Below are 16,872 nucleotides of genomic sequence, written 5' to 3' on the forward strand. Positions count from 1 at the left end.
GGATCCACCTGCCCTCTCAGCGGACAGCTGCGTGGTCCCCACCTGCTCCTCAGGTGGGCCGGGTGACGGGAACAGATGGAAGTGCAGGACAGTCCTGATAAAATATCCTGCCAAAATATTAGAGCCCTTGCTATTCGGGCCAGAGTGACTGGTGCAAGCTGAGTCTATGCATGGACGGGCGCACCACGGCCGGAGGAGCTCAGTCAGTTCCTCCTGAGAGTCCCTTCCTGGTCAAGACGCAGACCTTCACGTGGAATTCTCTTCTGATCATAACCCAGATGCCTGCTCACCTAGGGCCTGGCCATGCGAGGCCATTTGAAACAGAAATGGGAGGGCCCTGGGCGGATATCAGGCATCGATTTGGGCAGTTTATTGTGCTGGTTCCTCTCCCATACTTTCTCCCCTCAGGCCCCAAACAGCCCCTCACTGAAGAGTCTGTATTGACAGGGGACCACCACGGCTGCTTAGTTGTGACCCCCTCAGAGGCAAGATTGAAGCACACACACACACACACACACACACACACTCACACACACACGGACACACACACCCACATACAAACACACTCACACAAACACATTCACACATACACACTCACATAGACTCACACGGACACACACACTCACACACACACATACAAACACACTCACACATACACACGGACACTCACACAAACACATTCACACATACACACACACACACGGACACTCACACAAACACATTCACACATACACACACACACACACACACAAACACACTCACACATACACACGGACACTCACACAAACACATTCACACATACACACACTCACACACTCACACACACACACACACACACACACACACGGCAGAGGCTCAGTGGCCCCCAACAGCCCTAGATCCTGCTAAGACACTCAAGGACTCTTGCCACAGACACATTATTGACTGCAAGTGTTCTCTGCCCCCATATCTGGCCAGCTCCAGCGAGAGGCCAGGGCCACTGGACTAAGGTCCAAGGTCAAGACCCTATGCAAATCCTCCCCCACACCTCAGCAGTGCCCAGTCCCTGCACATAAGCCTGTCATGGTAGATGAGACCCTTCCAGAGCCTGGAAGGGGCGCATGCCCCAGATTTTCCCTCTTTCTGCATCCAGGCAGATTCTGGAAGGCCGGATTCCAGGCCCACTTCTCAGTGTCTTGGCCTATGCTGTGCCTTCTGCCCTTCTTCCCACTTTCCTGGTGAAACTAACTTCAACTTCAATACTCAAGTAAAATGTCTCCCTCCGAGGGAAGGCTTCCTCCGCTCTCCCTGCCGAGAACACTCTTCTTTACACTAAAAGCACATGCGTTCCAGTTCATTGTATCTGAGCCCTGCTTTCCCCTCCTGGCAGGAAGCGGGACTGCACCTCACCTGACAGACCTAGTACAGTTCATGAGTGTGAACTCAGTAATTCCTGGGAAGCCCTAGAGCATTGGAACCAGCAGCACTGGGGCCCTGTCACCCGAGCTCATGCTGCTGCATCTAACACCTCTGCTTCCCCATGCAGCTGCGAGGAGCTGTGCCCACCTGGGAGCCATGGGGCTCACTGTGAGCTGCGCTGCCCCTGCCAGAATGGGGGCACCTGCCACCACATCACTGGCGAGTGTGCCTGCCCCCCAGGCTGGACGGTAGGTGGACCCACTGGATCTGGGCGGGGCGCGGTAAGAGGTTTGAGCGCACCTCACACGCACTGGAGGGCTGAATTCCTCTCCCACCCTGAATACCCTCCCTCCTATTTATGGTCATCAGCATCATTAGACACAGCTTTGAAGTCTAGGTCTGCCATCTAAGTGCTGTGTGACCAGAAGCAACTTACTTCACCTGTCTAAGTCTGTGGTCCCTCCAAAGAACTGACTTCTTCTCATAGATTGCTTCTGTCCTTATGCATAGGTACTCACTTCAGTTTTCATGGGCTCTCACGCCCAATGCTGAACCTGAAAAAAGCCCTCAGTTACTGTGGTCTCTGCTTTCCCATCTGTAAAATTGACATAACAATAGTCAGCCTGCCCTTCTTAGCTGCCATGGTTGGCAGAAGACTCAGATGAGGACGTGTATATCCAAAGTGCCTTGCAAACTCAAGTGCTCTACAGGTACTGGTTTTATGGATCCCTAGATGCCACAGACAATCCACAAGCCTCCTTTTAGCCAACACGCTCCACCTGTGGATGCCCTGCCTCACCCTTCACAGACCCAAGCTCCTCAGAAGCAGTGACTCATCAGGCTGACTTTCCTGTTTCCTGTTTGTGAGGGAAGCTCAGTGACATAGCTGGCTGTCTCCCCCCGGGCCTGAAGCTTTGCAAAGCCAGAGAGGACCGGGCTGCCAGCAAGAGCAGGATATCTGGGGAGGCTGGGAACGTCTAGGTCATGCGGGGTGAGCAGGGCCCATTGGTGTAGGCACAGATTTTCCAGACTTTTTTAGAGCAGGAAAGGACCTGAGGGGTCATGTGTTTCGGCAGCCCCCAAACCTGGCTGCACACCAGAGTCACAGAGGTTTGGGGGTAAAGGACATATTCCCAGGCTCCACCAGACACCTTCTGGGGCCCGGGGATTTCTATTTTTAATTAGCTCCTCAGATGATTCTGAGGCAGCCAACTCTGTCTGCAGGTCTGCATTTGGAACCATAGCGTGTTCTTCTGTTTTCCCAGAACACTAGGGTTTCTTGAGGGTAATGATGGGGATAGGGAGTCTAATAATTAGGACCCTGCTCCATTTTACTTGACGTACTTTCTCTATTGAGGTTCTAGGTAAGATTTCACATACAAACAGGGTCTCCCAGCGTTCAGATGTTTGAACACCACTGGTCAATCAATACCTTCCTTTCTCTTGTGAGGAAACTGAGGCCCAGAAAAGCTAAGTGATCTGCCCAAGGCCACACTGCTTGTTAAGAGGGAGGTGAAGTGAGAATCCAGGTCTCCTGACTCTTGAATACCAACCCTTGGCGTCTGTCTGTCTGTCTGTCTCTTCTGAGGACAAAGGGGCTGCTGCCACCTGTCTCACACCTGCTCACTTCTCCCATCCTGACCCACTCTCTGGAAAGGCCTTCTCATCTGCAGCCAGCTTCTAGCACCCCAGCACCTGAGAGCTGTGTCCTCGGAGACCCAGCAGAAGGCAGTGAGGTCGGTGAGGAGGTGGGGAGAGAGGGGGCCACAGGCAGGCCCTGTGCCTCCAAAGGCCACTCTGGAGAGACTGATGGAGCCCGGGGATTAAAGAGGGGTAAGGGGGGAAGCCAACCTATGGAGAGATTGGTTTTTCTCCCCAACACAGAGAGAGGTTTGTGCTTTCCGAAGACAGGAAACTCTGTCAATAGACGCTTTAGATTTGGGGGCTTTAGGTTTTCACTTTTTATTGTAGACAATTGCATTTCTATTTTTGACACAGCATTTAACTTGCAGATTTGTATGAATTATTAATACCCCTTATGCATGCAGAGTCAAAGTGTCTTGAAGCTGCATCTCAGGCCCGAGGCCCCTCCCAGGGAAGGCGGGGGCCAAGGAGAGAGTGCTGGGCAGAAGGGCCCTCGCTTTGTCATCCTCTGGGGCTTCACTTTCCTGTTGGCCCCAGGTGGCTTCAGCCACACTCCGAGATCTGAAGAATACAATCGCTAACTCACACAGTGCAGCTCCCCAAATAAACGAGGCATTGTGCAGAGCTGGAGAGGAGCCACCAGGAGAGATTCCTGGCCCCCAGACCCTGACTGTACCCACAGGACACTCCACTTGCCCAGCTGTGGTGAGCCCCTTCCAGTAGGGGGATTTGCAAGAGCCTGGGGAATTATTTCCTTTCTTTTTCTGGGCTCTGAGACCTTTCAGAGGAGAGAGACCAGGTGTGAGCACCTTGATGAGAGGGCACTGCCAACAGACATGGAGATAGGAGGGGATATGCTCGCTCCCCCCACCCAGGACTTCCCATCTGATGGTGGAGACTGGATATAGTGTGTTCACCTGCACGTGCATAGACACATGCAAACAACGGGCCTGAGGAGCAGGGGTGCAGGACCAGTTAGCGTGGAGGTCCAAAAAGAGGTGTTTGGAGCTGAGGTTGTACAATCATAGACGCTCCGGTTTGGGAAGAATGATTCATGGAGCTCCGTGCCCCGGCCTGTAGGCTGGATCATCTCCACAGCACCCACAGCACCTGCTGTTCACTGCTTGTTGAGGGCATCCATGCCGTCTGGGCCAGAAGTGATACTTAGAAATGCCTTCAGCTGCTTGCAGAAGCAGGTGTCTCATTGGCATCCTTTCCCCACTTTGGCCCCTCCTTTATGCTCCATTTAACCACCTTCTACTTACAGTGCGGCTGGTTTTCAGATTTTGACAAAACCAGTTAACTGGTCTAACCAGTTCTGCGAGGAGCAGGACGATTGCTTCCCCTCATCTCCAACCTCCTAGATGCCACACCGCCCGAGATCCCACTGCAAGTGGAGTCACACACTCAGTCGTCTATGGGGCAGGTGTGTTAGGGCTTTCAGGGCAAAGTAGCAAAGATAGGCGGCCTCAGCAACACAGTTTATTTTCTCTCAGTCCTGGAGGCCAGAAGTGTAAGATCAAAGTGTTGGAAGAGTTGGTTCCTTCTGAGGCCTCTCTCCTTGGCTTGTAAATGGCCGTCTTCTCCATGTGTCTTCACGTGGTCGTCCCTCTGTACCGGCTGTGTCCTAGTCTCGTCTTATGAGGACACGAGTCACACTGGAATAGGACCCACCCTGACGACCTCATTTTAACTTGATTACCTCTATAAAGGCCCTATCTCCAAACAGATTCTGAGGTGCTGGGGTGAAGATATATGAATTTGGGGGAAAACAACTTAGCTCCTAATAGCAGGAGAGAAACTATAAGGCCACAGCCTTCTCTCAAACTGACGTTTCCTGCCTGCTCTCCCCCCCTGCCTCCCCACAAAAGGCTGTTTTTCCAACCAGCAGTAATTGACAAGTTATGAAGTTCTCTTCCACTCTTCTCAGTCCCAGGTGATACTGGGCTCCTACCCAATGTCACCTGATCAGATACCCACTTGGGTAAAATTAATATTAATTAAGGGTCCGCTCTTTAAGGCACTGTACTAGGTTCCTTCACATTTCTGATCTCACTTAATCCTTACAACCACCTGGGAGACCTGAGGTTACCACTCCCATTTTATAGATGAGGAAACTGAGGGTCAGTATGATCACATGACTTACCGTGTTCAATCATTTTTGAATGTTGATGTGCATATGCCCCCATATGTATTGTTCCTAATTTATCCCTAAAACTCTCTGCAGTCATCTGGGAGGAGGTGGAACTGGGATTTGAGGGCAAGTCCTGCACCGGATTTGAGGCCGGTGTTCATTCCACCACACCCGGCAGCAGGCCTTGCAAGGTATCAACTTATTTAAGGTCCCAGGGTCTCAAACCCAAGCAGGAGCCTGTGGTGCCTGCAGTTGGGGACTACTGAGTGGGGCTAAAAGAGTTGTTCGCCCACCTGTCCCAAAAGTCTCCAGGATGCCTAATTTTCCCCCAAAATGTTGGAAGGCAGTATCCTATGCACCAGACTTTCCTCCTGCCCTCCTTAGGGGGCCCTGGTCCTGTCTCAGGAGCTCTGAAGAGAAAAGGAATCTGCAGCCTAATAGGATGGATGGTGTGTGTGCATGTGTGTACGTGTGGTGTGTGTGTGTAAGTACATGAGGGCCTCACAGTGCTCCGTGATGGGGAGGTAGGAGGTATAAACACTGCCCCCCAAGATGACTCAACATGTCTGTCAGGATCAGTGTCCTTCTCCAGGCCAGGGCTGCAGAGCACTGACTCATGGTGTCCAGAAAGACTCCTCTTTTCTTTCAAGAATCCCTAGAGCTTTTGGGGTGCAGTGAGAAAGGCAGGCTCCTGCCACACCCAGGACACCCCCCAACCACCTCCAGGAGGAAGAAGGACCCCTCCTCTGGTAGCTTTTCCCCGCCCCTCTCCTCACACACGCACTCATTTCACAGTTCTCGGCTGCTGCCTCTGTCCCCTCAATCCTCCCTTTCCTCCTCCCGCCCCCCCCCCACTCTGAGCCCCTCACTGTCTGACCTATGTGTGGAAGAGAAATCTGAGCTGAAAAGCCTCCCACTTAATTCATTACAAGTAAATTGGATGATATTGAAAGATGTCTCTGGTCAGCAGGATTTTCCTGACTAAATAAAGTAGCTTCCTCAGGGTTGGCAATTATTGGTACTTAATAATTATGTGTTGAACTAATTGATTAATTAATTGTGGGAGAATCCTTCATCTCTGTAAGAGATGTAACTATCTCTGGTGCAGGAGAGACTGGAAGGGCAGCAGGAGACAAGAGCAGGTTCAGACTTCTGTTTGATAAAGATCTAAGATTCATACGTATAATTTTAAGTTATCTAACACCACAAAGCTAATACTGGAGGGAGGGGAAAGGCATCCCCTGCCCCATTCACAAATCCCACTCCCCAAAGGCAAACATATTCAAACCTCCTAGTTTCTTCTGGCATTTCCCTCCATAATGCTTCATAACATGCTTTATTGCCATTTCCTGGCTTTGCCATTGTAGACATTTGCTGAATCTATTGACTTCCTACCGTAGGATACGATTCGCCTCTGTCATACACGTGCACACAAGCAACCCTTCCCGCACCCTCTCAATGGAGTTTTATTACAATTTGGTTAAATCATTTTTTAATGTTTATGTACATGTGCCCACATATGTATTGTTATTAATTGATCCCTAAATCTCTCTGCAGAGCTCTAAAATGCCTTTCCATAAAGTCAGACACATCAGAAATCTCTCAGTTTGGTTTTCGTTTCTGTTTTGATCTTGAGGCCACATTCACAAACTCCTGCGTGCGTCTGCTCCTGCTGCATAGTTGTCATTCTAGGACTTCCTTTCACCACCATCCTGGAATTCCTTTCACCTCTCTCTTCTGTGGAGTCCCTATTTCCAGAAACCCGTGTCTTTGTTTTTTTGGATAATTCTTTTTGATGGAAAAAAAATCTTCCAGTAGCTTCCGGAAAAAGTTCTCAAGGAAAGTAAAATTTTTGAGTCTGTTCAAATTTGAAAATGTCATTATTGAATCCCCCACTTGAATGTTAATTTAGGTGGGTGTAGAATTCTAGGTGGGAAATTATTTTCCTCCCAAAATTTTAAGGCAATGCTCTATTGTCTTCTAGTTTCCGGTTAAGAAGTCTAATACCTTTTGATTCCTGATCTTTTGTATGTGAGTTTCGAAAAACTTTGAGACTCATTTATTTATCCATAGAAATGTAAAATTTTTGCAACAATTGGCCTTAATGTTGATCTCTTTCCATTTTTTGTGCTGAATATTATATAGGCCCTTTCAGTTCAGAAACCAATGCTTTCCATCCTTTCATTCTAGGAAATTTTCTTGTGTTATATTTCCCATTTAATTTACCCACCTCCACTTTTCTTTTCCATTGTCTAAAAGCCCTGTTAATTAGATGTCAGAACCCCTGGACTTATTTTCTAATTGATTTTATTGTATTCTCTCTCTCTCTCTCTCTCTCTCTCTCTCTCTCTCTCTCATTCTCCAGCCTGCTTTGTAGAAGATTTATTCACCTTTATCTTCCAGCTCTTCTATTGCAATTTTTTAAAATTTCTGTCATCTTATATTTACTTTTTAAGCACTATTTACTATTCTCTGGATATCCCCTTTTTAGCTCTCTGTTCTTTCACAGATACAAATACTTCATCTAACTGCCTAAGGATATCCCTTTTTATTATAACAGAGGCCTTTTCTTCTGTTTTCTTTGCTCCCTGCATTGTTCCTTTTGTCTATTTGTCTGCTTTGGTCTTCTTTCATGTTAAAGCCTTCTTGTTAGAAGTCTTCTAACAAGTCTTCTTTATGTTAGAATCTTTCATGTTAGAGCCTCATTTCGAATATGTAGTGATCCTTGGCCACCTGCCCGTGTTTTACCACAAGCCTCAAAAAATCTGGTTGGAAGCCTGGGGGAAGGAGGAGATGTTGTTGTTGGCTGATGGGATCCTCAAATATCAGTATCCATAGGTCTTTCCTCTTGAGCTCTCAGTGTCCCCAGAAAAGAGTCCTCCAGAATCCTGCCAGAGGGAGTATAATCTGGGAATGAACATCCTGGGAGCTGAGAGCAAGCGAGGAGAGCAGAGACTCTTCTCATTCAGCAGGCAGGGTTTCCCAGCACCCCCATTTCTCACAGCCCCCCGCCCCCAGCAATGCCTGGTGTCCCTGTGTCCAAAGCCAATGTGGGTCAACATGTCTAAAAGGAAACTGCCGGTCTTGGGAAGTCACCTGGCTATTTGGGAAGTCACCTGCCGGTCTTGGGAAGTCACCAGGGGCAAAAAATCTGGGGTCTAATTCCCTCTTTTGTAAGTTTTCAAACAGTTCTCTTGTTTCACCTGCACCTTGGCCTTCTGAAGTTCCTGGTGTCTCTGATTCCTGAGCTTTCTGACGTTACGGAGCAACCTGATGTCTTTCCACACTTCCTTTGCTGGCGCTTAGCCTTGCTGAGCAAGCAGAAGCCACAGCAGTTCCATTCCTCCACCTGCTCTTCCATCTTCCATTATGTGACATCTCTTGTCTTCTGCAGTCTCTTCTCCCATTCCTTTTATCCTTCTGGTTTATACCTTTCCTTCTCTCATGTTAGCTGGGTTTAGCAAAGGAATGGAGATGAATGTGTTTCCAGACTACATGTTTAATCACAGTCTCTTCCTTGTTTTTCCTCAGCACTTTATTGTGTACCAGTGTGAGAGCAATTAGAACCTGGTACTTGGCTTACCTGTTTTCTTGTCTCTCTCCCCAGTAGACTGGGAGGAATCGAGTCTTACTCATCTGTGCATATTCTTAGTGTCTAACACAGTGCCTGGTATACAACAGGCACTCAATAAATGTGTGCTGAATAATGGGATGAGCAAATTGGCCTTAGTTTCCCCGTCTCTAAAATGGGGCTTTGGAGCCATGATATCCAGCTTTCTGTGCTTCTGTAATTGAGGAGAAAGTCCCACTGAGGGAATGGGTGGATGCTTGGGCTGTAGCAGCTGTGCCACTTCCAGGAGAGAGTGGTCCCTGGATTGCATCTCCGAATCACCACTTGTTTGTGTCTTCCCTCCTCTGTTTCAGGGAGCTGTGTGTGCACAGCCCTGCCCGCCAGGGACCTTTGGGCAGAACTGCAGCCAGGACTGTCCATGCCACCATGGAGGGCAGTGTGACCATGTGACTGGACAATGCCATTGCACAGCTGGATACATGGGGGACAGGTAAGGATGATGTTAACTATTGTCCTTGCTGTTCATGTCGCTCATTCTCACAACAGCCTTGCAGAGACCAGCTGAGGTTTACCAGCCCACAGCATTCTCCTGCCAGCTTTCCCATTCCTTTCTCAGAAAGTATTCTGAGTCCTCCTGCCGGGGAGATTCATCAATGTATCCTCCCTGACCCTTAGCTTGCTGAGTGTACCCCCTCCCCCAGCCCCGTGACCTGAGCCCTGAACTTGCATTGACTCACTTGGGGAAGCAGGTGAGCACCACCCATGCACTCTCTACTTTCTGCCCTCTTGGAGGGAGGCAATGGCACCCATAATCCAAAGAAGCTGAGAGTGCCAACTCAGTTTGCACATTTTGCACGAATTTCTTCTGGAAGGGGATTTTTGTGCCTACTGTGAGTTCTGCCAAATGGATTATGACATCAGTTTGCATCCTCGGAAGGCCTGTGGCTTGAAAGCAAACTGAACAAGGACACCAATGTCCTGGGATCAAACCAGCCTTGCAGAATTGGTAATCCACAAACCCGTAATTGAGGAATTCCCGTGTGCGCACATTTGCTACAGGAGGAAGGATGCTAGGATGACAGGAACGGGCTGTGAAGGAAAAATGAGAAACAACGACCAGTGTGTCTGGTGGTGAGTGAATTCAGAGATGGAGTTTTTTGCCGGTAGGACCCAGGCTAAGCCTCCTCCCTCACACTCTCAACCAAATTCATGTCTTCAAGCAGAGGGAGGGCCAGGGGAGCAGAGGCTCTCACACCCTTGCCTGGTTCTGGATGATCCATGTTTCATCTCTGACTCTGGGTTTTGTTACTCTTCCCAAACAAGGTGAGGCAAGGAGAATGTTTGTTTGCCATTCCTCTGCCTTCCTGGCCCAGGTAACATCAGGAAACACGGATGGGGGCTGAATCAGTCAATGAGTCCTTCTGTCCAACGTAACTGGGCTCCTCCAACTTCCACTGGAGTCAGCCTAACTCCTTAGTGACAGCCTGAAAAGAGCTTTGCCATTTAGCGCAGACTTGCTGACCCCTAGCCTGAAGTCTTCAAGACAGATCTGATCTCCTTGTGAACCAGTGTACATCTCCATGAGCTTCCCAAGCACAGAACATGGGGTGTGACGTCTGGGGATCCATCCCTCCCTGAACTGTGTCAGAGACAGGGTCTCTGGCCGAAGTGGGGGAGAAAGAACTGAAGCAGTGAGCCCACCTTCCTGTCCTCACCATCTTCCCCAGTAAGGAAACACTCAGAATGAACCAGGAGGGACAGGAGCCGGAAGGCCCTAGAACCAGAACAGGGCCCCTTTGTTTCAGTCCACTTTCACATGAGCAGGAAGACAGCCCATTTAGTGTTGGAGACGAGCAGGCTCAGGGCTCCACCTGGCTGTACTCAACACCAGTAGGCCCTGCCTCATTGGCACTCTCGATTTTCAATACCAGGATGTCCCAAATGGAGAAGTCATCCTAATCACTCTTCTTGTTGGGGCCCAGCCCATGATCCTGGGGCAGAGAGAAATCCCAAAAGCCATACGGTCCTCTAGCAAGCTTTGCCAATCAACTACAGAGACAAGTTCAACAGAAGGGCCAGGTAACATTTGGGTTTCCCACCTAAATGGGCTGCCTGGTATTTAATATTTTGTAAAATTGCCTCCATTAATTTTGTAGGTGACAGCTGCATTAACCCACCCCAAATCATCACGAGCATATTAAAATTGAGTGGGTGTAATAATGCAAGCCTCCCCAGATAGGCAGAATCCAGTGCAAATTAAACACGAAACATAACGAGGGTTTTGCAGCTCATTTTGTAATTTAATTGAGCAATGTATCTGGTTGTTAATGGCAATATCAGACACATTAGATTGATATGTTGCAAAGGAAGGATGTTTAAGTAGAAAACTAATTCCTGCTGTGATTACCCTTCTGTTCCACAGGCCCTGTTATTAGCGTGCTTTGTGTAAAATTCATTAGCAGTCATTGCTTGATCTCTAAATAAATACGTTATTTAAATTGTGAGTAGAAAAAAAAAAAGAGGCTGATTATGTAAATGGATTAGGTTGTCAATATTTCATTTCCAGATTCTTTTGCTGGGGCTGTGGAGTCAGTCCTTTCATAAACATGGCAGGGTGGGTGGGGGAAATGCCCTTCAGAGGAAGTTCACTGCTCAGGGCTCTGCCCTCTGCTGCTGGATGGGAGGGAACAGAAGTGTTCCAGTGACAGGGACGAGGAGTCAAGAGGTATCTCCTGGCTTGGCTTCCTTCTCCTGATGTCTGAGACCTCTGAGGAGAACCAAGCTCCATGACTTCGGGAAAAGTCCATTCTGAGGTTGAACAGGGACTAGCGATTCAGGTAGTGATTTTCTAGCTCTTCAATGCTCTGTGTCCTCCCCTTCTGCCTCAGTTTCCCTTGTTACCTCCCCTATCCTGCCTCCTCTCCTCCTTCCTGTCTTCCACCTTCCATTCCTTCTCCAGATATCTCTTTTCTTTCTTTCTTCTTCCTCCCTCTCTTTTCTGTTCTCTTTCCTTTCACGAGGCCTCAGACTGGCTAAAATGCAGCAAGATTTGTAGGAAAAGGCTCTGGGGGTGAAGAGTCACCTGACCTGTCTGCATCTCAGCCTCCTCGACTGTAAAGTAAGGGTTATGGGAATATCTGCTGCTTCAGGGGCCTGGGGACGTGCCTTGGGGCCTGCGCAGCTAGAAGTCCCTCTCTATGCAGTGCCCAGAGAAGTAGCTGTCATTAGCCTGCTGCCCCTTCCTTCTGCCGGAGTCCTTTTGCCACAGTGGCTCTGAGAGGGGAGGGTGAGTGGCATCTTCCTGAGAGGGAAGTCCTCAAGGCTAGACCCTGTCACCCTCCTCAGGCCTCAGTCGTTGTAGGCTCAAGGCAACAAAGTCAGAAGAGAGACAGAGACACCCCAACGTGGAGTTGCCAAGACGTATGCCCAACACCCTGGTGGCTCCGTCCCCCGGGTCCTTGCTGGTGGCCGCTACTGCTTCACTGGTGTCTGGCCCCTCATCCTCACAACAGGATGCTCTCCACATCCGGGCCGATTGTGGAGAGCACTGGCTCCAACTCAAGACTCCACGAGATTAATAAAGAAGCTAGGGATGTGTTTTTTTAAAACATCTTTTATTGCTTCTCCCCCCTCAATTATTGTATAAAATATTTAGAAAACCTGGAAAATGAGAAAACATGACAATTAGAACACTCGAATTCCTCAGGTCCACTCCATTTTTAACATTTTGGAATTCTTCCCTTCGAGCTTTTCATACCAGAATCTGAGGCAGAAGGTCAGACGGGCTGTGTTATGAGAATTACAGAAACAATATTTGCAAGCGTAACAATAAGTTATATTCCTAATTGAGCCCTTACCGAGTGCGGGGACACCTTTCTCAACGTTTATACACTTTATCTCCTTTAATCCTCAAACAACGAGGTGAGGTTTCATTGTTATCACCCCATTTTGTGACGAGGGAGCGGAATTGTAGGCCAGTTCTCCATTCCCTGCACCATCGAAGCAGTGCTGGGACACGGATGATCCATAACCGCAGAGGCCATTCCCGCTGTCTCTGGGACACAGAGTCACCCCCCCGCCCCGTTTTTACCCCACAGGCCCCCAGGTTTACCCCTTAACTTGTCAGGATCCAGTTGCTGACAATGGATTTGCATCCCCTGGGCAATAGCCCTGCGCTGGGGTGTTGGGCATGTCCAGGAAGCAGGTAGTCAGCAGCAGGGGTCACACCCTCCCCCGAGAATCCATGTCCAATGGCTGTGCATCTGCAAGCCAAATAATTGTCATGATGCTGTGAGCTCTAAGTACCAGGCCTGAGCAGCAGGACACAGAGGGACCAGTCCTACTTTTTGAGGGACTTACCAGTTGTTGGGAGAAGCTTAGCCCCGGGATCCCCAGTCCAAGGAAGAGGAATTCTCCAGTCTGGTAAAAGAAGATGCCTCTTGTACTCAGGGAAATTCCACACTGGCAGAGGAGACACATCTCCTAGTATGATAAAGGGACACTATACATCTGTCCCAAAGACTCAAAAAAATAAAATAAAATAACAGAGACAGTGAATAGAAATAAAATTATCCCATTTCATCAAATCTCAGATGCCACCAGTTGTAAGATGCATCATTCTTTTATATATTGCTAAGAATGAAAAACACTGATAATTAAACTATGACATGCCATCAGTTATAAGATTTAACTGATTTCAGAAATGTTAAAATATATTTTTTAAACATAAGTTTTAGTGTTTAGTAGGTACAGAAATTTCAGTTTGGGAAGATGAAAAGGTTCTGGAGGTGGATGGTCGTGATGGTTGCACAACAGTGTGAATGTACTTAATGCCATGGAACTGTATACTTAAAATGGTTAAAGTGGTAAATTTTATGTTATATATATTTTACTGCAATCAAAAAATGAAAATACAAACACATAAGGCCTATAATTAATGAAATACGATGGTACAAACTCAGTGCTGAGGAATTGAGGGGACCTGGCATGAAGGGGTGACTAAACCACGGAATCCTTCCTGGAGGAGGGATCCTTCCTGGAGGAGGAGAGGGAAGAGGGGAGGAAGCTGTGAGGGGGTGCAGCACACCAGGCCCTGGCCTGGAGGCTGGGGGCGCATGATGGATGGATCTGGAAGGGCAGGTGAGGGGCACAACCTCAACCCGCTCTGCTGTCCCACAGGTGCCAAGAGGAGTGCCCCTTCGGGACCTTCGGCTTCCAATGCTCGCAGCGCTGTGACTGCCACAACGGGGGCCAGTGTTCACCCACCACTGGCGCCTGTGAGTGTGAACCTGGTTACAAAGGCCCACGCTGCCAGGAACGGCTGTGCCCCGAGGGCCTGCATGGCCCAGGCTGTACCTTGCCCTGCCCTTGTGATGCCGACAACACCATCAGGTACAAGCTGCAGATGAGTGGGGTGGGCACAGGTGAAGAGGGGGCTGCTCAGGGCACAGATCGCCACCTCCAGCCTAGTCATCCAGGTAGGACAGTGCAAGAGCCGGGACCTCAGCAATCATCTTTGCTGACCACTTTGATGAAAAAAAGGGAAAACCCGGGCCACACAGACAGAACCAGGACCCAGGTCACCTGCCTCTGTCACCTCACTTGGCTGTCAGCATTGAAAATGGGCTAACCTGAGACTCCACACCCAGGAACAAGGAGGGAGCCTGGTGACCCTCAGGGGAACGGGGTGGGGTGGGGTAGAGCCACATAGTCCGGGAGGGGCTGGGATGGCTGGGCTTGGGATGCCACAGGCTCTGGAGGCATTGTCCGAGAGAACATTTCACCTCCACATGCTCCACATTTAGCCAAGAACTTCCCCAACCCCAAACCCAGAAACAGGACTCTCAGGGCAGAAGCAAGAGCCACAGAGGACCAGTACTAGAAGGGACCTTAACAATCAGCGTGGCTTGCCTGGGCCTGGGGAGGGCTGTCCCAGCAGCCCCTGGCTAGTATGGAGGAGCAGGAGGGACAGAGAGCAGGCGCTTTGTCAGGGCCTTGGCTTGGAGCCAGTCTCTCCTGTACTGTGTATCCTTTGGGGCTTGGGGACACCTGGGCTGAAGCTAGCCTCACCCCTGCTTCCAGATGAGCCTGAATCTGGGGAGCAGAGAGGCCAGAGCTGCCCTGGGCCACTTCTCCCATCTCCCTTTACTTCATGCACCAGCGGGCCCCTCCCTCTGCTAATAAATGAGGCTGTCAGCCCCAGACAAACGCCTCCACGGCCCTTTATGTGGCTGCCTCTTATATGGGTGGCAAAGGGTGCAGGACAGTTCAGGGAAGGACTGGTTGCTCCAAGCAGTGGATGCTGCTGCTGTTCGCAGCCCTGACTCTGGGACAGCCAGGACTTAGCCTCGGCCCCTCTTCATTTCCAGCTTTTGATTCTCCACAAATCACCCAAGAGCCTCTGGTCACTGCAAGCAGAGGCATCTTAGTGACTGTTATGGCTTAGATGGAATCTGTCCTCAGTCCTCAGTCCTGGAGCTGGAGACTGCTGTGGTGGTCGGGGAAGGCTTCCTGGAGGAGGTGGCATCTGCACTGGAGGGCAGGGCGAGAGCTCTAAAGCTCTAAACACAGGAATTGTGCATGGCTGGTCAGTGGGCTGGGTAGCTACCTCAGACTGTTCCATGATTGGAGGACAGCACTAGGACTCCCCACCCCTGCATAGAAGCCAAGGGAGGACCCTCTCCAGGACAGAAATCAAGGCTGCTGCTGAGGTCATATGTAGGGTGAGTCCCTGCCACATAGATCCAACCAACCCTCAAATTAAAGAGCTATTGTTTTCCTCCTGTGCCTGAGCAGCCATGCCCTGCATAATTTATCCTTCCTCTGAAGGAGTCCTCGATGCATTATTAATCTGGAAGGACTCCCTCTTCTCCGTCGCTAATCTTAGCCCATCCAATATTGATGATTATTTGCTTTACTGTCTTTAATGCGTGTCATGTTTCAGGGACTGGAGGCAGTAGCACTGCTTAGGAGTGGGGGCCCCGAGAGCTTCTGGCAGCCAACCCCCTAGGCGGGGCTCCTCAGTGTCTGCATGCCTGCCTCCTGGCAGAGAGCTGTGTCACAGCCCGGGTTCCTTGAGGGCAGGAGCGCCTGGCTCATCCATGTCTGCAGCCTCAGCACTCTGCCCCTGAGCTGATGTCTGCCCTGCTTTTAAAATACATTTCACTCCTTCCTCTTGGCACACTGCCCCAGTGACAGAGCACCCAACATTTACAAAGTTTGTGTTCAGGCCAACTCAGGGTTTCTCAGCCTCACCGCTGTTGACATTTGGGACTGGATGATTCTTTGTTGTGGGGGGCTGTCCTGTGTTTTTTAGGATGTTAGAAGTTTCCCTGGCCTCTGCCCACTAGATGGCAATAGCAACACCCTGCCCCCAAGTTCTGACAACCAAAAATGTCTCCTGGGTGGGATGGAGGGAGGCAAAATTGCCCGAGATTGAGAGCTTCTGGTCTAACTGAACTCTCTCGTGCTGCACTGGCTTTGTTCTCGTGGACACAGAGAACAGCTCTCTTCCTTTGTGTGGACACAGGTCATTCTTCTTTTCCCATGAAAGTTTGTCCCACTCTAGAGCCTTCTTGTGGGATCCAAGGAAAGCAGAAGGGCAACTCTATAGCTCCTCATCCCAAAGCAGTTCAGCTGCAGGTTCTGGTGGGGCCTGAGGAGCCTGAGTCCTGGCCTCAGAACTACCTCTGTCTGAGCAAATGTCCTGATATGTTTGCTTCTCCTCTCTGTGTCTCAGTTTCCCAATCTGCCCATCACCTTTCTTCAGCCCAGTGGAGGTAAATGTTCTCTTGGGGTCTTTGAAAGTGAAGCTTCCATCCAACTCACACGAGATGAAGCGTGGGACTCCCAGAAGCCTAGCCTCGTTTTCCCCAGCTTGTGCTTATTTTTGTCGTAAGAGCTTACAACAGAGCCCCACCAAACCGGCTTGCAAGGCCTTGAGCCTCTTTCCTAGGAAGACAAGTACTCCCAACCCCCAACCAAAGAAAACCCTGCTCATCCAGCCCCAGCCCCTGGAGAGACTGCTTCAAAGAGGTCAAGTCCACATGCCTCGGGAAGGAAGAAGTGGCTGATAAGATTCCTCAACGCTTCATTCCCTTTATAAACGCTTTGTAGCACACACAAA

The 16,872-nt window shown here is 49.7% G+C and overlaps 1 protein-coding gene across 9 annotated transcripts in view; it reads left to right on the forward strand.

Annotated features, from left to right (window-relative positions):
• Positions 1–16,872, forward strand: part of MEGF11 (multiple EGF like domains 11) — a 342,599-nt gene that overhangs the window by 260,482 nt on the left and 65,245 nt on the right. For all 9 annotated transcript variants that reach the window (XR_004423155.1, XM_033107352.1, XM_033107351.1 and 6 more), the window contains 3 exons: positions 1,526–1,646; positions 9,101–9,237; positions 13,926–14,138. Coding sequence is in view for 8 of the 9 variants with exons in the window: in XM_033107352.1 (XP_032963243.1) it covers positions 1,526–1,646; positions 9,101–9,237; positions 13,926–14,138 (471 nt within the window). In the remaining variant the exon portion in view is untranslated. The remainder of the gene's footprint in view (positions 1–1,525; positions 1,647–9,100; positions 9,238–13,925; positions 14,139–16,872) is intronic.

Source organism: Rhinolophus ferrumequinum, chromosome 6 (assembly GCF_004115265.2).
Source record: "Rhinolophus ferrumequinum isolate MPI-CBG mRhiFer1 chromosome 6, mRhiFer1_v1.p, whole genome shotgun sequence".
Taxonomy (NCBI): domain Eukaryota; kingdom Metazoa; phylum Chordata; class Mammalia; order Chiroptera; family Rhinolophidae; genus Rhinolophus; species Rhinolophus ferrumequinum.